This window comes from Watersipora subatra, chromosome 6 (assembly GCF_963576615.1).
Source record: "Watersipora subatra chromosome 6, tzWatSuba1.1, whole genome shotgun sequence".
NCBI classification, from domain to species: Eukaryota; Metazoa; Bryozoa; class Gymnolaemata; order Cheilostomatida; family Watersiporidae; genus Watersipora; species Watersipora subatra.
In genome coordinates this window covers 60,994,970-61,019,329 of record NC_088713.1, presented here as the reverse complement: position 1 = coordinate 61,019,329, position 24,360 = coordinate 60,994,970, and the positions used below count along the sequence as shown (strand labels likewise).

Here is a 24,360-nt window from a genome sequence, read left to right as displayed (position 1 = left end):
TATTAAACACAGCGGAAAAAGTTTAGTAGTACTTTGATATTCACTGGTGGTGTTGTTATAGACAAGGTACATAACCTCACTGACAACATCTCACCCTCAATAATGAAAACATTTACATGAAAATTGCTAACTCTTCGAATTTGGAATAGATGTATGATGATATATTATAAAATTGTCCATAGCCTTGCAATCGATCATTAAATTGAAAGGAATCGATTAGCCGCAGACTAGTTTATAGGCTACCTTGCAATCTAAAGTGACTAGTAGTATGTGAAAACAGATTAGACGCATAAATTGTCAAAACCATCATAGAATCACATGTGAGATCAAAACACATCAAAATCTGAAAAATAAAATTTGACAAACATTGGATACCCCTTTCCTGGGTTGTAAAGATAAGTGGCTACCTTGAAATAAACGGATTGTCTTCTCACAATTCAGACACTTCCACTACATGTACTTTTCTGTTGAAAGTTGTAATCCCATTGCTCTACTGAGCTGTCTGACAGCACTGGATTTATAAATTGAATAAACAGATGTAGAGATAGAAAGGAATGCGGATGTTGCATTTAGTGGAGGAAAGACATATTTGAACACTGAACGTTATGTGGAAAGCCTATACGTTAACTTGGAATTTTTTATTTGTGGTTTTACTGTTAGTCATGCACAGACCTATTTGATTAATTGGGAGCACAGCTTCCTTTGTCGAACAAGCCTATCACATGACAACTTTATGCTGTAAGCAGTTTTTATAAACTAGGGTATCTGGTAGTACCTCCTATAAAGTGCTATCGCCCGTTACAGCCAACAAGGTTGGTTAGCTGGATGCAGTGATAAACTGGTATAAAACCGAGAATATGACACTCCAGCTGAATGGCGAATGCATAACACGACGAACTCTGGCAACTGGGAGGACAAGACAAGCCAGAAATGATGGTGAAAGGAAGCATATATTTGGCTATTGACAGTTCATCCGATAATGATATCACCAACTACATCCAGGTTGGCTCCCAGACTGCTGACCCAAATACATGGAAAAGAAAATTATCTACCGATTTCTAGTGACAGTGTAAAGACTGGAATTCATAACAAAATTTTTTCGTATGGATGCACTGGTGGTTAAGCAGTAGTGCAGTAAGTCGAACTGCGCAGTGATGCGTCTGGACGACCAGAGCAATAATGCTCACCTCCCGAGTGCATTGTTGCTACGCTCACATACTAGGCAGGCTTGCAGCAGACAATAGAATGCGGTATATAAAAGTAACAAATGATGCCAAAAGTTTTGTCCAGCTGAGCTAGCCGTTGCAAGTCTATTGTAGATGTACACACGAATATGGAAAGTCTAGTAGCCGGATTCTTCCAAATACTTGCCGATCTTTTCAACTGCTGTTGTTGCACTTCTCGCGGCATCTGCTTTCTCTTCGGGGATGAAAGCTATAATAACGGCTACAAAACGATCAGCAATGATGACACAGCATTTTATCAAGAGACTAGTCTCCTCCAATGTCACAGAAACTAAGAAAACCAGCATACAATGAGGGTTTAAGATGATACTTCTAACAAAGTCATCACTTGAGTGCCAATAATCTACAAGTAACCTACACTTGATAAGATTTAACTCAACAATGACTTGATACAAGGCTCGCTCAACTCTTTCACTACCGCATTTAATTCTGACCGAATGATTATTCTGCTCGAACTAATTTTAATGGATTTTCAAAAAACCGATAATATTTAATCAATGTCTCGAGAATCGAAACATATGGTTTTACTTTAAAATGCATCATATTTAGAACAAAATAAGTATAAAATTGTTTAATGAATTCCACTTTCATAAAGTCTGACACTTTCTTTGCGTTGAACGCGGTGGCCATGTCTTTTTGCCATGACGGTAACAATCTGCTTGTTCCGTTTTGAAAAATAATTAGAAATGGAATTGTTCAGCCAAAAGATTTTCTATCCTCCGTGACATCATTTTATCGTTGTCGGCCATCTTTATAGACAATTTTATCGTTAAAAACACAAAGCTATTGCAATGAATTTTTGAAGACGATGCTTTTGTTTGCAACTTTTTCATCATAGTATCAAAACAACACCAAAAAGTACTATTAACTAAAAGAATAACGACTGTTTTCAACAAATATGGCGGCTTTTGTCAACGAGTGCATGTGCTAACGGTTTGATGATGTCAAAAAATGATGGATTGATTGCATGTGATTGGCAACAAAGTTGTTCCGTTGGAGACAAGATTTGATTGGTCTAGCACTCTAGCTAATGTGTGGGCTCCGTAATAAAAAGAAAAGTGAAACCCTATTGACGAGCCGATACATCGACTTACAGTTCATACTTTTATAACCGCGAAAGCCAATACAACGGCTTACAGTAGCGAAAATATTAAAAATGGCTCAGAGTTATGACAACATGCTAGCAATAACCAAAAATATGGTTCAAGATGAAAGTATTTTGTAAAACTAATGGATTACCAACGAATGTATAGATGTTACATATCTATGCTTGCCATAACACTGTTTTCATGTACTTACAGTACTGGGTGTTAGGCTAATATCTGCCATTTATGCACATATGCTACCGGGTGTTGGGTGCCATAGTTTGAACATTATAAAAAAGACCTTACGGTCACATGGTACAAGCGTGTTACATGAAATTGCTAAATAAAAAGAAAAATGTAAATAAAGTAAATACTAGGAATAGGCTAAAATATGTAAAATTCACTGTGATACACTCTACGGTAGCCTAGTATTTGTTTACACGCTCAAGCCGAAGCTAAACGAAAAGTAAACAAAAATTAAGATTCAATGTGGCTGTTAAAAGTTTATACTTATGATTAAAAGCCAAGGAAGTAGTGTGAATTGCCTAGACCCATGCGCAGTAGACTCAAAAGGACGGATGGGGTTTGTGATTTTTTTAATACTGAGGTTTTCACCACTTGTATTTAAAAGACCGACAGCAAGCGCGCAGAGCCCAATGAGAGATAACCACCATCAACAATGTTAGTCTCAACATCTTCAGTATGGCAGCGAATGACACACTCACCAGATGTAGTACTATAGAGAATAATGTTGCCAACGCTACGAGCCTTTCCGGTGATCACTTTTCCATCTCCATCGATATCCTTAAGGAACATGTATTTGACGCCACCGATGGTTATGCCCGATGTCTACAGAACATGACGAATCGGTACTTCAGGGCCAGTAGAGTGTAAAACTTGCCAACAAAGGGTCTAACACATGAATCTTCCTGCAGCATTTACTGACAATATTGAGCAAAATTTGCACACACTCTGTGCGGGTGAACCAAAGTCGTGTCTCAACATACAAAGCCGTCATATGGTACAAAAATCCTTCTAATCAATCTAAATAAAAACAAAGTACAACAAAAATTTAATTTCACGATACTTTCAGTATAAAATATCAGTGCATCGTTTCATTTCAAAACCTACAAATGGAGATGTAAATTTCGTTATACAGAAGGGTGGGGTGTATAGGTAGATGTGGTGATAAACATTGAAATTTTATCCTCAAATTATCAGAACCAACCTCTGCAATTAACCATGTCACACGGTTTTTTGTTTCTTCATGACACTATCACTTTATTTCTTCACATGAACTACGAGATGTTCTCAGACTTTTATAAAAACTAACAGAAAGATGTTTGATGAAAAGCATCACTCCTTTTTTAATACTGCCACAACTTTCATAAGCTGCCTTTATATAACCTTTTGACCTTCATAGAAACTTTTGACAAGGGTTGGTGGCCATTACATGACCACAAAAGCATACAGATGAAACAATTACACAACTGAGCGCATGATGCAAGATATGCCTGCTGTAAAAAAGAGCTGACAAGCACGGATAGGAAGCTCATTCAAGGATATTGAAGGACTAAAACTGATACAAAAATAAAAACCTTAAAAAATTATTTTACATCATTTTAAGCTGATTACAAGGACCAATTAACTACTAATAAATTAGAAAGCCCTTTTCAAGCAGTAACTTATCTTGTGATGGCAGTTGACCATATCCGATGACACCAATACATAACCAATTTATATTGTTTGGAAACAAAATTGTTTGTCCAATAAATGTCTAGACTACCTCATATTTCAAAGATTCGCTCATGAACAACCTAATAAGTTATTAATACTAATCGTTTGTGTTAGCAAAAAAACATATTCCTCGATTGACATCTCACGGATGAGATCATGAACAAAATTCCAAATCTAATAACTAACAAGTTAGCTATTGTACATGTCACCATTATAATTGTCTCATCTAATAGTTCTCATCTTGTCCTATATGAAAATCAGGCTTACATATAAAGGTATATCGAATATCTCGCAGCGCACTTTTTCCTGCTACATACAATAATCCTCGTGTATAAACCACCGCCATTCATTTAATACACTTATATCACATTTGCTACATGAGTTATCCGCCAGAGTCTATGTCTCCGATCACCTGCTCGTGTTGGTTGATGCGGTGGCAATCGACCAATGAATTTTCTCGCCTTTGCAGAGACAGTGTTACGCATTCAGCAAACCAGTTAACAAGTACCAAATCAATAAGCACATTTTGTAACCCGTGTCATAGAGAACGCCAATCTACGATGTCGCGTTTAAATTGAAAGTCGTGAAGAGATTTAGAAACAGCTTTGCTGCAGTTTTTGCCATCAACAAAAAGGAACCTGAAGAACGGAATCAAGTGTTGATGATGGTGGATGACGGCGACCACAACTAACGGCCTTATTACAAGAGTGCAAGTGCTGGGTATGTTCTAGCGTCTTGTCGTGGAATAAATTATATTTAGCATGTGAGCATTCCAAAAATTGTCTTACCCCGAATGTAGTGAGAAGTTTATAAGTAGAATTTTTAGACTAAGAGCATAAGCCAGGATTCCAACTTTAGAACAATTTCAGATCTACACGTGCGGCGTATACACAATGATTTATGGTACATCAATTCACTTTAGCCTCGAACTGGCAGTTAGAAAAAGTAAGTTATGGTACATCAGCAACGATAAAGCTGCCTCTTAAATTGCTACCTTACCTGAAAGGGTAGCACATTCCTTGAAGTCATAGTTGAACCAATAAACATGGCCTCGGGCGCAGTAACCTCCAAAACAGCATCCTTTGTCTAAAACAAAACGCGTACTGCCAAATGGATACACATGGAAGTTCCCAATAAGATCACAGAATAAAAATAAAATTTATCACTAACAAAAAGCATTACTGGAAATATCAACTGTGTGGAGAAGAGCCTACCTTGGGAGTCCATATGGCTCCATTCAGTCCTATCAAAGTAGCTTTTGTGATTGCATCATTTCCACAAAGGTTATCGACGTATGCTTCCCAAGACATGATGTACTAGCTAGCAAAAATAATTCAATGCTCATCATAAAACAAAAATCATGGGCAACTCAAATAGAATTTTAGCGATTCCAACGAGAAGAGCGGGATGACTTTCACCGCAATCACTATTATATTTATCAAAATCGTTCTAATAGATCACCACTGACAAAATTTTGAGAATCAAGTTCTGAGCTATCTACTATTTAGTACTGTTATACCACTGTCCACATGTGCGATTATCATCTGAAGCTTTAAAATCCGCATTTGGTTATTAGTATGCTAATCCACAATTCAAATATCAATCCATTAATATTAAGTAATGCCTCTTGCCAAGAACACCCATTGCCAAATTTGAACCCCTAATATAAAGAAAAACATTTTCGCATTGCACTCCCAAACATCTCAAGTCATAACGCATGTCCTATACTCTCCACTAGTAAATGTACAAATAAAAACTAGCCATTTAGCAATTAGGCTGACAAAATCTAAAACCTCAGCCGAGCTGATTGAAACACTGCAAGGGCCAAATATGGTTAAAATTTATTTTAGATAAGCGGATAATGCACAATGGTAGCGTTATCAGACAATGAGGGGAGTTGGCTGCATCACACCAAAATGAGGTTCAGCACATAAATGAGAGGCAGTCTACTATTAATGCGATGTAATTGATTGAACGAACACCTAGTGGCACCTGCTGCTGTCATTCAAGCCAAGCATTAACCTTCAGCATTTGACATTCACGCGATGCTTGGCATTCCACACAACATTAGTACATATTGGCAGTTTATTGTTCTGATGTCATGGCTTGGCTAATCAACACGGACTACGATAAACAGCTACTAGCTAAACCGGATCAATCTCACACATTTGGCCAATGATTCACAACTTAGCCTCACATTTGTATTTCAGCCTACAACAAGTGAGCACGAAATGAGTTCCAAACTAACTAAATCTATTTTACGATTTTCGAGGATGGGCACCAAGCTTCAAACTCAAACATCATTTGAACACAACTGCTTCAAGAGCTGCTGGCAATATGAATAACTATATTAATATAGAGTAAAGCTAGGACAAGTTTTTCAGAATGTCCAGCATGATGAAAGCATGCGATTGTACCACACATCCTGCAGATGGCAAACATATTTTAGTAAGAGTACAAAGATTTTCATTACGTCAAACCGCCAATAATACATTCCAATCTGCAGAGATCTATTAAATCTGCCAACGAGTCATTCGAGGACAAAGCTGTGTACTTACATTTGTAGTCTTTAGCAGGTCAAGAAACAACGAAAACACAGTTGCAGTACAAAACTGGCCTTTTAGAAATGGGTTGAAGCTTTCCGGTCAATCTGTAAAATAAAAATAAAAACAATGATACACAACATGAAAGTTTGTACATGTACCATGGTCTTATCATAACGGCGCTATCCTATCGAACAACTAATAACTGTCATAGTAATGTTGATATTTACATTACAATTTGTTGATATTTACACAATTTGTTGATATTTGCAACATATAAGTTGTCTTTTTAAGTTGATCAACATTCAGCACTGAAAGAAAACACACAACAGATGGCATGAACCTGGGGTAAAATTAACTAGGGTTGGCGTGGCATGTTTAACATTCATCCGACAACAACAAAGCTAGCAGAAGAAAACGGTCAATAGGCTGAAATTTACAAGAGAAAAACAACGCATTCACACCCAACCTTTGTATAGATCTAAATCTAAACAGACAAATATTACCACCACAAAAGTCTACTTCACTTTCAACAAAACGCAAACTACGTATAACATTATATATCTAGAACAGAGACGGGTTATGAAGAAAAAATCGACAACTCATGGACTATCAAAAAGCTACGAACGTTGTTTGATAAATACAAATAGAGCTAATAAAACAATCGCAAAATAAAAAGCTTATGCTCTTAAATAGCTAACAAGTAACACGATAAAACAGCAACCGTGACCCATATCAGCGAAGCAGAAGTCACAGAACTAGTACCTTCTCTATCACCGGTGAGCGGACTGCGGAAGAGGAATGGCCGAGTCGTGACGTTTGCCACGTGCTTTCGCTACACTAAAAAGTTCAGACATTGATGACACAAAGTTTCTGCTTACAATTTTTAAATGAACACGTTTATTTTTGTTTTAATTCATAATTTTTATAAGTAATTCATTCATTTTTTCTAATATTTTTTAATAGTTGCTAGTAAGAATTTTAAAAGCAAAGGAATGTTCATCCGCGCTTATTTCCGTATCCGTATTGCTGACATTCGACAGTAATAAAAATTATAATCAAGTCGATATGACTTGATTGCGGGTTGCCATCAGTCAGACGCGTAAGTTAGAATAGACAACTCTTTCATTATTGTGCCGAGGTGTAGACCTCTAGTAGCTAGTACATGTATTAGTGGCCGCTAGAGAGTGATATAGCTATAGCAGATACATACTGAGCAAAATATTCGTTGAATAGGAAGGTTTTCATCTTAGATTTTTCATATCGTAGCCATAAATAGGAGCACTTCTAAATAAATGTAACACTATAAATGTAACACACTCAGTAACACTATTCTTAACCGAGCAAATATTATTCTTGTTGGGGATATGAATATAAATTGGAATACAGATAATGTTTTTAAAGATACACTTTTTGACATAGCAGCATTTTCAAACTTAATTCAAACAGTTCAAGGCTGTACGTATGTGTCACCCATACTTGGCAAAGAGTCTTTACTAGACTTATGTTTCATGTCTAGAACACTAAATCTCTGCTCTAGTAAAGTTTTAGTGACAGATTTATCTGATCACTATGCGACATCAATATCTGTCTACAATCATAAACAGAAGTCTCCGCGAAAACTAATTGAATGTAGAAATTTTAAAAAACTTGCTGAACATCTACCAAATACAAAAGACAATACATTTTTAAACGAATTAGCTCAGACCAATGATGTCGATAGTCAAGCAACGTTAATTGAAGAGTGGGTTAATTCTCTTGTAGTTGAATTATCTCCAATTAAACAGTTACGAGTTCGTGGAGACTCTCCACCTTGGTTAAATTCTGATCTAAAAAAGCTAGTTGCTATGAAAAACAGGTTTTACAAGAAAGTGGTCAGCTCCGAAAGACCTAGGCAGTGTCTAAACAGTGGATGGGCACAATATAAAAAATTCCGAAATTTTGTTCAGCAAAACATCAAACAAGCAAAACGTGATTACTATAACAAACGTTTGAGCACTAATGCCAAGACATTTTACAGTGAAATAAACCCACTACTGGGAAAATCTAAAAAATGTGCTTCCAAAATTTTCCTAGACAATGACGGAATTACTGAAAAAGATCCAAAAAAGGTAGTTATGATTTTAAACAAATTTTTTTCAGATATATATAGCCCAGCAACTAATATTGCACTAACATCGTTACAAACATCTGAGCATAATTTTAAATTCAAATCTGTAACTGAAAGAGAAATCCAATCTACCTTCAAAACCCTTAAACCAGGAAAACGAGGCGGAGTCTTATCTATTCCTTCTGAAATATACATAAAACTAGCTCATAGCCTAATCCCAGCTTTAACACTTCTGATTAACAATTGCTTTAAGACCAATAAATTTCCTAACATTTACAAAAAAGCTATTGTCACGCCTCGATTTAAAAAAGGAAACCCTTTGAGCTGTAATAACTACAGACCCATATCTTCACTTCCCATTTTGTCTAAGATTGTTGAAAAGATTATATCTTTACAGATTAAATCATTTTTAGATACAAACCAAAAACTTTCAAGTAGACAATTCGGTTTTCGAAAGTGGACCTCAACATCACAAATGCTTCATTATATATTTGACATTATTGCTAGTCACCTTGATAAAAAAGATTCACAATATGTAGCCTTGGTGTCTCTTGACATAAAGAAAGCATTTGACACGGTTGACCACTCCCTTCTAGTTGACAAACTTAGTTATTTCTTTTCATTTAGTTCATCAGCTACTAAATTAATTCAGTCTTATTTGACCAACCGCAGCCAGGCAATGAAAATTGGTAATACTCTGTCAGAATTTTTAGCTATTCGTAAAGGTGTCCCTCAAGGATCTATTTTAGGGCCTTTACTTTTTAACATGATGGTTAATGACATGCTAGATAAAAATCCAAACGCTTACTCCTATGCAGATGATACAGTAATTATTTCTTCAGCAAGTACTCAGATAGATTCTCAGATGCTATCAATAGAACAATTTAATAGAATGCAAAACTGGTACCTATCTAATGGGTTATCTCTATGTGTTGAAAAAACACGATTTATTATTTTCTCGAATCGAGCAGTTGATTATAATAGAACTTTGAAGCTATGCAACACTGAAATCCAAATTGAACACAATATAAAATTACTTGGGGTCACAATTGATGCAAATTTTGGTTTCAATACGCATATAAAACTAACAGTGACCAAGGCAAAACAATGTTTATATGCTCTTCGTAAGATTCGACATCTTTTGTCTGTTGAAGATGCTAAATTAATATATACTTCAATAGTCCGAAGTCGTCTTGAATATTGTGCTACTTTGTTTATGTTTCTTGGTAAATGTCATTCAGACCAAATTGAGGCTTGCCAAAATAAAGCGGTGCGAGTAATATGCAAAGCACCTAAATCCTTCTCAGTAACTGATGGTCGTCGATTATTGGGCCTACATACTCTCGCCAGTCGGCGTTCTTTCTTTTACAGGCAGTTGATAGGCAAAGTGGAGGTAGCTACAGTGGCCAGTGCTCTATACAAATATATTCAACAGGATAGTGAGAGACACCAAATAAGCCTAAGATCACAATGCTCATTAATAACACCATCTATTAATAAGAACTATGGCAGACAATCTTTTAAATATAACGCTATCAAGATTATGAAAGAAGAGGTATTAGATCCTGTGAATGAGCTGTCATTTGATATTGATTAACTGGCCATACTGTGACTACTGACCATTCTATATTTTGTTTACTAACACTGGTATACTAACAACATTGAATTAAAATTATTAAAAACCATCGGTTGTCACTTTACAACCATAGCTGACATAAGAATAGTAGAGTATTGTGTCACCCGCGTTAAATTTTTTTAAAAAATGACCATACTAATAATTACTAACTTGGAATCTAAATACTCAATCAACTCAGCTTGCATATATATATATACACTATATATATATATACTCAGCTCAATCAACGATCTTATTATCCTCTTATAGAAATCATATTATTGTAGCCACTATCAATTTTATTCTCAATTATCATATTATACCACATTATATTAGCTTTAATTTTTAATTATGAGGTCAACAGAACAGTATTTTCTCATGAAAACCTCAATAAATAATATTCACAAACAAACAAACAAATGTGAAGCTAAATTATGTAATTTAACAAAAATGAGTACGTAGCCTACGTATGTATTATGAAACAGCACAATAAGATAAGATTTTCCCACTAAGAACGTGCGTTGAAAAAGCGTGAAAACACAATTCAAACGTTATACTATTTTAATTTATTTTGTAATCTCCTGGTTTTTAACTCTTCTGAAGGTTGTTGTATAGAAGTATTAGCAAACGAAGATAGCATTATGGAGAATCGCCTAAACACCAGATATATACTCAATATTACAATGAACATAAGGTTAAAATAGCCAATAATAAAGGTGGCTGTTTATTTATAATAATATAGCCTAATACATCAGAGGACTATCGATAGAGACAGTCATCATATACTCGACTACAAGCAGCTTAGAGACCTCCCATGGAAGTGGCCCACGAGGAAAGAAACATCAATTGGCATGCCAGAAAACCAATAAAAGATATCCCTGTATAAAATATAAGATATCCTGTAATAAAAAATGTTCCTGTACCAGGCACAACCAAGACAATTAGAGTTAGTCATCATTTCCAATCATTAAACTCCCATGTTGTACTTACGACAAGTTCACTCAATTGCTAACCCTCTGCAACATAAATAACAGAACCTGAGCGCCTAAACACCTCCTCACAGGCTAATAGAGACAGCTATCAAAGAGAACAACTCCAATGACTCAGCGTGGTCATTCTGTTTACTTCTCCTTCCTGAAGGACTCGCTGAGGCACCCTCCGCCTGCAGAGGCTCTCTCCGCTTGCTGAGGCGCGTGCCTCTTAAGCCTCCCTCTCTATTCCCTCTGCCTCTGAAATCTCTATCGTTTTCCTGCATATGGAACATCCTTCTCCATCATCAGCTGATCCTCTTTTACTTCCTTATCTCAACTACCCAGCCTCTATATATAAGAACTGCCATGACTCTCATTTGACTGTCAAAACTCGCAACCGTATGAACCGAGCAAGCAAACACAGACGACTGTTCGAGTAGGGGTGTGACTTAACTATTGGCTATTTTAATATTTTTTCATTAATATTACTGTTTAGAATTTTGTTAGTTGTGTATCTTAACACCCAAACACCTCACAGGCAAATAGAGACAGCTATAAAAGAGAACAGTTTCAAAAACTCAGCGCAGTCGCTCTATTTATTTCTCCTTCCTGAATGACCTGCTGATGCTCCCTCCACCTGCTGAGGCGCGTTTTTCTGAAACCTCCCTCTCTATTCCCGCTGCTTCCCCCTCCTTCTCCATCATCAGCTCATCCTCTTCTACTTCCCTATCTCAACTACCGAGCCTCCATATATAAAAACTGCCATGACTCTCATTTCACTGTCAAAACTCGCAGTCGTATAGACCGAGCAAGCAAACATAGATGACTGTTTGAGTAATGGTGTAACTTTATTATTGTCAATTTTAACCTTTTGTCATTAATATTATTGTTTAGAATTTTGTTTGTTGTTTATTTTAATTGTTGGACTTATAAAATAAATAAGTACATTTTAATGGTAAATATCAGTATTGCGTACAATAGCTTAACACCTCACTTGTATCTGAACCAGTAATAATCAAATTAGTTCCCACAAGCAAAGCAAAAGTACACAAATTGACCATACATGTAGTCAACATAGAAGGAAATGACGAAGCAAATTCAACACTGATGTTGTGTGTGGACTCTGATTAGTTATGCATAACAAAATTTCTCCACATCCACCCATGACAAGGTCTTTATAGGTTTTTTATAGGTCTAGGCCAAAAGGATTGGCAGAATTGACAAGTTTTAATCAAAGGTGTATATATGCCTTTTTTGTGTCTCTTATCATGAGTTAATTTATGCCTGTAACAAATGATAATTCATGTTCAGCACAACACTTGATATAAATTATAGGTGGTGTTTGACAATTTTTTTCGTTCTAATAGTGATGGAAAACCTGCGTCCTATCTCATTTATATAAAGCTAACACGGTCCTACAATCTGAGTATAAAAAGCAAGGCCTGATTTTGACAGTTTTCTAGTTATTTGACATGCTTTTTTAGGGTAAAATCCTATGGTTGAGAAGCAAATACAACATCTTACAATAGAAACATGTGCTACTTTCCTTGTTTGCATATCTGCATCTTTTGAAACTGCGAAGCATAGCTAACTGTCTGGCAACTAGAAATAGTAACATCAATATACTCATTTCATACCCTCTTGCAAAATATTTCCCAAATAAGAGTGAGTGGAAACTTTTTTTTAAACTTGATCTTTTAATAAGAATTGAGGATCTGCCAGATTTTTACCACCAACTTTAATAAAAAAAACACTCAAAAAACATTAAAGTTCATTTGCCATATTAGCTCAATTACTAAGCTCTTTAAAATCTTGTTGCAAAATATGTATGTACATAAATGTATATACTGTATATATATATAAACATTTTTTATACAGTCATACTTCGACTTACTAGGTTAATGCGTTCCGAGACTGAGCTCGTATGTCAATTTACTCGCATGTTGGTGCAATTTATTTATACATAGAACCATTAAATATATATTGATTGGTTTCCATACCCTAAAAAAATGCAAATAAAACACTCAAAACAAGATATTGTAACAGAAAGAACATGTTGGTTATTGTCCTAACTTACCACATGCTTTCAAAAAGCAACAGATAAAAAATAATGCAAGGAAATGTGATAAATTAAAATGTAAAATTAAATACATACAATAGCAGCTAACGCTAGCATTTGCCAGAGAGGGAGATATAAGTTATCCTTCATTACAACAGCTGACTTTGATAAATTTGGATTTTATCAGTCTTAAAAGACAAACTTGGAAGCAAATGTAAAAGCAAACTTTCATTTTTAACTTAACGTAATTAAAATTTCTTCGGCGTTCATAGTTTGAAGTTTCTCGCTGGTTAGCTAATTTTTCCTTTGTTTCGCTTTCATGACTAGCCGGCCGTTTTAAAATGAACCTATCTAAAGACGTTTGCCTTTGTCGCCTTTTCAAAATGTTGTGATTAGGACGAACACTGGTGTCATCACAAAGGTTTAATGCACGACCACTAGCCAACTTGTCCGAATGTCTATTTTTATAGTTTTGATAGATAGCACCGACCTTTTCAAATAGCGCCGTTTCAATTACGCTGTCACCGGCCAATTGTTTATCTTTTATCCAATGCCTGAGCGGTCTCTCCATCAGCGGTCGTGAAGATTGCTGCGCCGTTTAGAAACTATAGTTAGTCCTTTTGCGAGCTAAATGCCCTAAATATAATCCATCTGTTTGATAATTGTGGATATATTTCTGTCATATTGCTGAGCTAGCTCAATCACGCATACACATTTCGCATATTTTTCAATAATTTTGCGTTTAATATCAATTGTTATCATTTGCTTTTTCTTTACATTATTTTTCATTTTACTGGCAAACTTTCGGTCTACGCACAGTACTTTTAATTCAAATAATTCTGCACTGAAAGCGTGCACAAAAACGCAGTACAAAAGTATAACCTGAGCAGTTGAAAAATACAGATTGATGCTGATGTCATAAAACACCTCCGGCATACTTGGCAACTGACTCACATGCTCGTATCTCAAACATGGCTCGTATGTTAGTGCTAAAACTTGCTTAAAAGCTGACTCGTATCCCAAGTTTCGCGTACGTTGAAGCACTCGTAAGTTGAAGTATTACTTTATATATTTGATATATATATATACGTATATATTTGATATATATATATGAGGAGTTCATTTCCAAAACCAGTTACTTCCGATTTTAGCATTTTTCACAAACAAGAAAAGTTTGTATACTCAATATTGTTCAATATAATTGCCATAGTTTTTAGCTAATTCTCAAGACAAATGACAAAGCAAGCTTATACTTTCTTTTTGTTCAACAATTTTGTCAAGAAGCATGGTAAACAGCCAACAGATTTCTGCATTTTTTTTCAAAAGCAGTTATTTCCAGAAATAACTGCTTTTGACATGAAAGAATCAGCAACCAGTGATTTAAACAATAAGTCTTAGATAATAGTCTGACTTTAACCACAGCTTTAGGTGAACTAATAATTAATTCGGACTAGTTACAAGCGGTGAACCAACATGTTATATACAATAATAACTCAAAAATAAAAACATACTGTATATCGTTTTACTGTAAAATGCATCTTATTTAGAAAGAAATTCTCTACAAGATATGTATAAAAATATTTAGTAAATCTCACACTCGCAACATTTTTTTGCGTTGAACAAACGGGGTGTGTTTCTTATATCTATGAAAATAACGAACTGGTTTTGCCGTTTTAAAAAATAATTAAAAATGAAAGTGTTAAGCCAAAACTTTTTTATTGGTTGCACGTGATTGGCAGTAAGGTTGTTGAAAACATCATTTGATTAGACTAGCTAATGCTTGGGTCTTGTAATAAAAAGAAAAGTGACACCCTATTGATAAGGCGATCCATCGACTTATGGTCTGTACTTATTTTACTGTGCAAACCGATACATTGGCTTGCGAAAGAGTTAATAGCAAAAGTAGTAGTAGATTACTACCACTAGCACTAGTTAACTTTTGTACTAAACACAAACAAACATGCATTGTGTTTGATGTGATTGTTTCATTTTTTCTTTGACTTTTGCAATTTAGTTAAATTTCGGTTTCAAGCCAATTTAACAGTAAAAGGTTTAAATTAATTGCCTTCTACATTCTCTTTGTGCTTTTTACTTTTACCAGGTCGCGTTATTTGCACAGGTTCTTCCAAAAAGTCATTTAATGTTGCTACAGTAGAATTACTTGTTGAAGATGCATCCATCATGAAAGCACAGGAAGTGGAGAGATAGCTTACAAAACTAAGTCAACGAATCAAAAAGCTGACCTAGTTTTACAACAACCAATTGAAAAGCAAGCACAAAAATAACTGCTTTTGGAATGAAACCCAATAGGAAATAACTGGTTTTGGAACAAAACAAAGATTTTAGTGGGTGCAATGTATGAGAAATAACTGGTTTAGGAACAAAAAATCCATTGAACAATGTACTCATATTATTAGAGTATAATTTAAGATTAAAAAATCAAAAAGTGCCAAAAATGGAAATAACTGGTTTTGGAAATGAACTCCTCATATACTCTGCTCAATAGGTTTCAGCTATTGAAGCCTCATCAGTGCAGCTCAGAGCTTAGGCAAGGGACACAAATCCCATTACCAATGAGAGTTGACTTCCTGCCATGAAACAACTAGGTTGCCTCACAGACTTTAAGAAAGTCAATGTGCTGACACCAGAGTGCTCAAATCACAAAAGTGATGAGCATTGCACAAAGGCTGAGAGTTGACTTCCTGCCATAAAACAACTTTATTTACATATATACTTCATATACATATTTTATATATATACTTTATATACTTTATTTATATATATATATACGTTATCTACAGTCAAACCCGAATACCCCGTCCTCGGATAGCTCAAACACATAGTTAACTCGAACGGATTTGTTTGGTCCGTTCCCTTGCAATGATAAGTTGCTTTAGATAACTCGACCTCAACATCATTAACTCGAACAGTTTGTTGCGCAACGGTTACCGAGACGGTTGTTATCACTTTATAATATCACCTTATTCCAAGCCATAGAGATAATCATCAACTTTTAGTAGTTCTCAGGCGTCGCTATTACCATCATCGGCAAAATATTTTTGTTAACGACTTTTTTAAAGGTTTGCAAAAAATCAATTTTACCCAACATTCGCTTTGCGATGGCCCTTCAAATGCATGGAAAAGCGAGGTAACCTCGGATAAACTTTAAGTGAAATGGGCAAAATTGATCTTGGTTAAAACGCTCAGGAGGAAAAGATGTCATTTTCTGAGCATTTTAATAGCCATCAAGTTTTGCCAATTTTAATCTGAAAACGTTCTGGCAGTCACATAATCTAAAACAATAAACAAATCTCAAGGGATAAAATATGTCTACTTTCTAATAAAAATTGTTAAAACTTCACATGAGAGGCCCTTTAACTTGCAACATGCAACCTACGATTTTGATTTATATATAGTTTGTATATGTACAAGTATCTACTGATAAATATGTGCACTTGTGACAGTGCTCTGATAACTTGAACACTTTCACTCGGTCCCGTGAAATTTGGGTTATCCGAGTTTCACTGTATATGTGTATGCTTTATATATATATATATATATATATATATATATATATATATATATATATATATATATATATCTATATGCATACTTTGTATATATACTTTATATGCATCTATATATATTTATAAACCGTAAAACCTCTGATTGAGCGCCATTGCGCTCTATTTTTCAACCCTCTCTCTATAATGGTGATCAATTGGAGGCGGCGTTCAAATAGAGGCTGGCTGTTTATTTTTCAATTGGCTTGTCAGAGTTTTGGGAAGATGAATTTAACCCTATTACGGGCGAAACGAATGTCGCCTATATTTTGCCCTCTTGTTCCGGCGGAGCGATATTAAATCTTTTGGATGCAATAAATCTGCTAACTTACCTCCAACTTGTCAAAGATCTCTTAATAAATGTGCATCGAGAATCATAATATAATCAAAAAATATCTCTACCAGTTGATATCTATTGCTTGCAATTGACCTGCGATTATATTATAGCATGTGTCCTTCTTTGCAATTTGTTGGCATTTTCAATCTTTATTTTATTCTAAATTTAAATACTTTTTTATTTTATATTTATATTTAACATTGTTTAATATAAGTTCACTGCGCTCACTGATATGTTTGCTACAGTTTTGCCAAAACTACCTTTTTATGCGCAATAAAAGTGGAGTTAGGAGCATCGGTCCATTGTAAACCGCGTTAAGATAGCCGCAAGGATGCTATTAAGTAACATGCTATAAATCTGCATATTTATAAGTGATACAACAATAATCTATCAAATGATGCAAATTTATACTCATGAAAAAGTGACACAAATCAACCATACTTATATTACATGCAGAAACAAAAATTAACGTTTTTAAAACAAAAGTATTTCCATCGTTTGCTCGGATAGCTTCGCTCTGATTGTTGCTTTCGATGAAACGAACATCTTTTAAATTTCCACTACCTTCTACAATATCTTCTGGCCTCATAACTCATGACTAGCTGCACCAATTCAGCGCGTAAAAGTTTACTTGCTAAACGTAGCCTTGGTTCAAAACTTGCAAACCGGTTTTCATATGCATGTCCTTGGAATTATTAGGACCACATTAAATAAGGAACTATTATTAGCTTGAGACAGTTAGTAGCTATTTCTATGGCATTGCTTTCAAAGTTCTTGCTACCATCGTAAAGTTAAACCGTTTTTTATACATGTAAATGTACTTCGAAGTATCAAGACCGTGTTGAACAGAGAACTACTACTAGCCTGAGACCGTTATTTATTATTTTTATAATGTTGCTTTCGAAGTTTAAACGAAAAAAACGAAAAGCGTCGGAATTGGAAAACGAGAGAATTAATTGTTATTGATATAAACGATTTATTATTAATACAATTTTGTGGACACTTTTCTGTTGATCAGTTGGTATTATGGACTTGTTAAGATCAAATAATGTAAAAGTGGTGGTCAAATGGAGGTGGCGTTCAATTAGAGGTTTTACTGTATATATACACCACTTTATATATATCTATACATATAAAGTACTTTATATGTATACTTTATATGTATATATCTACTTTATATATATTTATACTTTATATACCGGTATATCTATATATCAGGCCTGTGTTCACTGGTTGCAAGTTGGGGCGGCTAATGTTAGGCAACTAGTTATGAACACCTGGGGGTGTGGAGGAGGGCGGTGTAAGCCCCCAACAGGTTTCTCTCATGTAGGGCTTCAGCCGGGCCTCTCATGTGAAGTTTCAAAAAAATTTTATCGGAAAGTATCAACATTTTTCTATTTTTTGAGATTCGTTTTGTTTTAGGCGGCTCAGCTGGCCAGCCGCCCCAGGGAATACAGGCCTGCTATATATATACTTTATATATATATATCTATATATATTGATACATATATATATATATATATTATATATATACCTTATATATATATATATGTTTTGGTTTATTGCACTGATATATATACATATATATATATATTATATATATATATATATATCAGTACAATAAACCAAAGCATAATTCGCAAACAAATGACACTGCACAGAAACTCATGATGGTAACTCATTTGTGCATAAAAATAACTGCAGTGGCCCAAGAGCAAATCCCTGAGGAATATTACAGATCACAATGACGATTCATCCCTATTTACTGCAACATACTATTTCCTTTCATGTAAAAAGATTAATATAAAAAGATGAAAATTCATAAATAATAACAAGATAAATTAATGAAAAGATCAAAAAATATCATTATTATGAAATCTAATGTCTTTCAGTTTAGCTATCAGTTTATGGTGGTTCACCTTATCAAAAGCCTTAGAAAAATATAGCAAAAGGATGATAACAGTATTTCCCTTATATCTTAATGACAATACGTGACCAGCTGAGTCTCGTAAAAGCAACCTGTTCTGAATTTCTGAAACCACGTTGACTGTCAAAAAAATTCCTGTTTCAGCGAAGTATTCCCATGTGATGTAAAGATGTGTTCAAGGAGTCTGCAAATGAGACAAGTCAGTGAAGTTGGCCGATATTTATTAGGCTGATGCCGATCTCCTTTTTTATAAAGTGACTTTACTCATGCCGTTTGTCAGATTGATTCAAGAACACTGTTTGAAACAATAGGAAAATATTGTGATAAAATTGAGAAAAATTTTAAAAATAATAAAGAAATAAAAAAAAAACTGCTAAAAAAACGAAATATAACTGATGCAAATGTTTTTAACATAATTCTTGTAATTATGCAGATGATTTTGAAGAATCAATAGTATTTAAGAGTTTTAACAACCCGGCATTCAACTTGTAGATGCTTGTTAGCCACAGACTTCTTGTTCACAAATATTTGTGTACTTGTTGTCTTCTGCTGTAAACAATGACTCAAAAAAGCATTAAGATATTCCGCTTAATCTGGTAATCTATGCATGACTTTTCTGCCATCATTCAGCTCTGGTATTAGATCAGGCTCATTGTTTCAAAACTCTTAAATATTTGTAAAAAAAAATTTAGATTTCCTATAGAAAGTGGTTTAAAAAAAGTTTTTTAAATAAATTTTTTTTATTGATGAATTATATGTTTCTGTTCACACAGCAACCCGGCAACATTGTAATTCGATGGAAAGGCTTTTATTTTCTTTTCCAGTGTACATTGTTTCAGTGATTGTTTCTTGAGTCTTCTATTGGCCCATTTAGGACTAGGACCCACCGCAAAAGGTTTTACAGGTACACACGGATTTTTTAAAAATCGAATATTGATTTAGTAATTATGTCATAGATCTTATTTATGGAACCATTTTGATCACTAGCTTTTTCCAGAGCCTCTTCCCCAATTGAAAAACTTTCTAAGCTAATTCAGTGTCTACCTTGTCACATTGATAGACTACTGATTTGTTTCTCTGCTCCGATGTTAATACATTTAATTTAAAAAGGCGGTGATAAGAGAGTGATCACTGAGTACAGGTGAAGTCACCTAATTTGTGTTGTATTATAGACATGTTACTAAAAACAAGGTATAAGGTCTTTCTTTTGTCATGTATGGTCTGAAAACACTATGGTCATCTGAGAGCATGCAACAAAAACATGTTTTTGATGCACTTTATTATTTACTGCAAAATAAGAAAACTAAAAGTTTAAATATAAAACATTTTGATAAATAACAGAAAAGCTAAAATTTAGCATCATCATAAGATAGAAGTAGTAGCCATAGCTGCACTTGGACGGCTGGTATTGATAAAGTTGATTTGCATTTGTTATCATGTGCATACTTTGTTTACGTGTGGGTGTGTGTAGTGTGTACCTCAAAAATCTAATGTGGTGTCTGATTTCCTTGCTGCAAGCAAAAGCTGTTTGTGTTTTAAGAGCATTGTTGCACAAATAATGGCTCTGTGATCTTGGCTGGACTTGTCTGAATTAGCAGTAATGGAACCTCGATGACCAGAAACAAACCCAGATGCAGGAATTAATTTAAAGTCGAATTGTCACTAAATTACTATTATGTAGTAATAATTACCTGTAGTAGCATGTCCTGTATGGCAGATATATTATGGACCAGCACTAGCAGGTATGGGATGAAACCTAGAGATAGGGGCTGGCCAGCCGGAGCATGCTTAGTAACAAAGATAATCTGTGTCAACTTAGCAGGCCGATAAAACATGGTCCTCTCACGGAGGATGACATTTTTATCTTAAGATCCCATTTAGTGTGAGTTTAGGCTTTGCATCACATGATGTAAACAAACCAGTATGGCATTACACTAACATTACATTTCCCTTCTTTTAAGATAATAACTGAAACAATAATAATGGGTATGAATAGATATTGGGTGAACATAAACTTGGCAAAGTAGTTTTTTAGTTGCATTTACACTATGTACATAATGGCAATGGGAAACATTCTACGCTCGTTCTACACTTCCATGCTGTAGTCCTTGTACGTAGCAGGGAGAACATCACGGGTTGACCGTGGCTGATAATCGCATATTGCTGGGAGAACCGAGCTGATTGCAACTAATGATCTCATATTGGTGTGGGAAGATCTTGTCTTTGAACTGTCCTCTCAGTTGCCTGGGGAGTCTCACCTTGATTAAGCATAAAGTGAATACGCTCATTTCTAGCTGACTATAGACTGTCTATTGTCAACAAGCTATGGCATGGGACTCTTGTGCTTCGATACCACGGTCGCTGGAGACCATTTACTCTCACCGTCATTCCTAGTCATAAGGTGATAGAGCAGACAATTGGAGACCATGTCATACTATGCCTCCCGAGTCTTCTGATTTTTTGACAGATGGCGGGTAGGCTTGATCACTGTCGGTCTCAGCATCTCTCTCGTCACTGACTAGATTCCTGCGTGTAGTTCTGTTGAGCAGCATTTCAGCTGGCTTACAAAGACAGCTAGTTGGGTGAGTTTCTCCGTACAACATCAAGGATCAATGGATGTGTGATCTGTCACCATGTGACAGATCACACCTTTTGAGAAACATCTTCATCGTCTAAACATATCGTTCAGCCATCCCATTAAATTTAGGATGGCGTGGACTTGAAATTACTACAGAGAAACTCCATTCTGTGGCAAAATCTTGCATTGCTGTGCTTGTGAATGGCATGTTGTCAGTCATATTGGTAACAGGAACTCCGTGCACAGCAGAGATGAACTTTAATACCATGATGACATCATCAGAAAGTTTTGTGACTCAATATTCTTAACTCGAAGAAGTGAGAATAGCAGTCCTTCACTACTAGGTAACTGTTTATTTTGTATTCCAGAATATCTATAGCCAACATATTCCAGGGCAAGAGGGGCACAGAGTGAGTCATAAGTGGTTTCTTTGGTTGCCTTTTGTGCAAACTTTACGGAGCTATGATGCCTGATTCTTCAAAACTTCAGCCATAACATTCTCGCTCTTACCTACAGAAAGCTCAAACTGACTATATATATATTTCACAATTCCTCTTCACAAGCTTAATTTAGTAATATAGTAAAGTATCATCTATTGATAGCAGCATTCCCAGGTGGTTCTGGCTTGTCAGTGTAGGGTTTTGGCCTTGGACACTAAATTATAAGCCAGCAAATAATTTTCCAATTAGCTCTATTTTTTCCAGTTTTCTGACACATTGTCCTTTTAAAAAAGTTCTCTTGGAGATTTCAAACCCGCCATATCAATTTCAGGGGACAAAAAAACGGCAACAAATCTATGGTAACGAAACCAATAAACAAACAAAAACTACAAAAGTAGGATGAAGGGCCAACAATATCAGCTCCAGCAAAAAAACAGAAAAACCGATGACCCAAAATGCTCGAACAGACATGGAGCTGCCACCATGAAATATTATGTTCCTTCCATTCCCAAGTCAAAGCCTGTAAAAGACGGTTATGAGTTATCGTCATATGCTCTACGTCTTCCAAACACCTCATACACACTTCGTACACACTTTGTACACACTTCATACACTCCTCATATCAAACCATTTTACATTCACAAATCTCAGACACACACAAATGCTTAGTACCTTGAGCCTCCCCAGATACCTGGTCCTGACTACCCTTTTGTGATATTCATAGAAAAGATATTAGTAAAAATGCTCAGCACAGATTTTTATAAGCTTTAGAAATATTAGATTCCACAGCCAGCTGTGTAACGTTTCAGATGACTTGACGAGATTGTGTATAGAGCTTTTCATAACAGTGTGCTTGTCATGGGTAAGGTGAAACAGCATTGCAAAACTGTCATTAATCCACACTTCATGCTTGTCAAACGCACCCTTTTCTATATCCACTAATCGATCTCAAACATTTGTGAGTTTTTGCTATGTACGCTGAGGCCATTGTATGCCATTTTCACTCATTATTTAGAGAAACCTATCTGCTATGCCCATCTTGGATGATTCCACAATGGTCTGGTTGCACCTTGACCTTGATAAAAACTTCAGCTGATGTGCGCCATCAGCTTAACTGTCTTCCACTTTTCTTTCCCATAGGAGAAAGCTGGCCTACAAATTCAGTAACAAAAGTTTATCAATTTTTGCTTTGTACCTTCATACCAACCTATTTCTTATGCTTGTAATAAATTGTTAATACTTTTAATATACTACTTTTACTCTTTTGTTTTGAAGCATTATGCGGGCTGCGTTAACGATTTGTGGCAGTTCGATTTTTATTTTAAATTTAATGCCTTTATGAGCGTTTTAAAGATTTCATTTTCAAACATGATTGCTGCTATCGAAGCTAACAAAATCCTCAGCGGCTGCATGCAATAGTTCTATAGTGATGTCCTTTACTTAGCTCACTCTGCGTTGCTCAACCCCGACATCATACGAGAGCTTCTGCTACATGATTGTCATAAAACAAGGTGTTTTATTGAAGCTACCTACGTATATTCATACATGACCTTTGACCTTCAATTCAATATCACGCTTTAATAAATTCTACACTTGCAGCAGCTCGGTGCTGACCACATCTTGCTCAATCATGGCTTTGAAGGAAGATTCGCAAAGTGAATCTTCCTTTTTAGAGGCTGAAGGAAGCTGATGGGAAGCATGGAATAATCCAGAATAGCATGCTGAGGAAGATGAGCAGTGATAACGCAGTCTTTATCTGATTAGAAGTCTCCGTTTCCATCTCCATAGTAATGATGACTCGCTCTACTTCCTGCAAGCAGGCATCTCGGAGTCAGTCACACTTTCCAATAACAGCGCAAGGAGAGGGCTACATTTTTATTGCATTTTACTTTGATATGATACTGTAGCTCCATAGAGGAGTAACAAGGTGACTTTGTCATGTCATAACAATAAACTTTCAATACAATTGTTTGTTTCCATTCATAAAAGCTGTACTTGGGTACAGCCTATGTGCAAGCTACTGCTAATTAATACATGCAAGTACTAATAACCTACCACTGATATTAAATCAGATGACTTCATACGGCAGCAAAGCTGCCAAAGCTCATATCCAGTTCAGTATATGTGAAACCTTATTTTAGAAGTTGTTAG

The 24,360-nt window shown here is 35.4% G+C and overlaps 1 protein-coding gene and 1 long non-coding RNA gene across 2 annotated transcripts; one reads left to right on the top strand and one right to left on the bottom strand.

Annotated features, from left to right (window-relative positions):
* Nucleotides 1-931: 931 nt before the first annotated feature.
* LOC137398478 (profilin-like) lies at nucleotides 932-7,433 on the bottom strand. Its single transcript, XM_068084596.1, has 6 exons — nucleotides 7,375-7,433; nucleotides 6,625-6,716; nucleotides 5,281-5,386; nucleotides 5,066-5,152; nucleotides 3,055-3,178; nucleotides 932-1,446 (listed from the first exon to the last, which is right to left on the bottom strand). The coding sequence occupies exons 3-6, from the start codon at nucleotides 5,374-5,376 to the stop codon at nucleotides 1,343-1,345; spliced, it is 411 nt and encodes a 136-aa protein (XP_067940697.1). The 5' UTR covers nucleotides 5,377-5,386; nucleotides 6,625-6,716; nucleotides 7,375-7,433; the 3' UTR covers nucleotides 932-1,342.
* A 228-nt stretch (nucleotides 7,434-7,661) lies between these two features.
* LOC137398713 (uncharacterized) lies at nucleotides 7,662-24,175 on the top strand. The gene is made up of 2 exons (XR_010978999.1): nucleotides 7,662-7,711; nucleotides 23,809-24,175. It is a non-coding gene; the product is annotated as an uncharacterized lncRNA (long non-coding RNA).
* The last annotated feature ends 185 nt before the right edge of the window (nucleotides 24,176-24,360 follow it).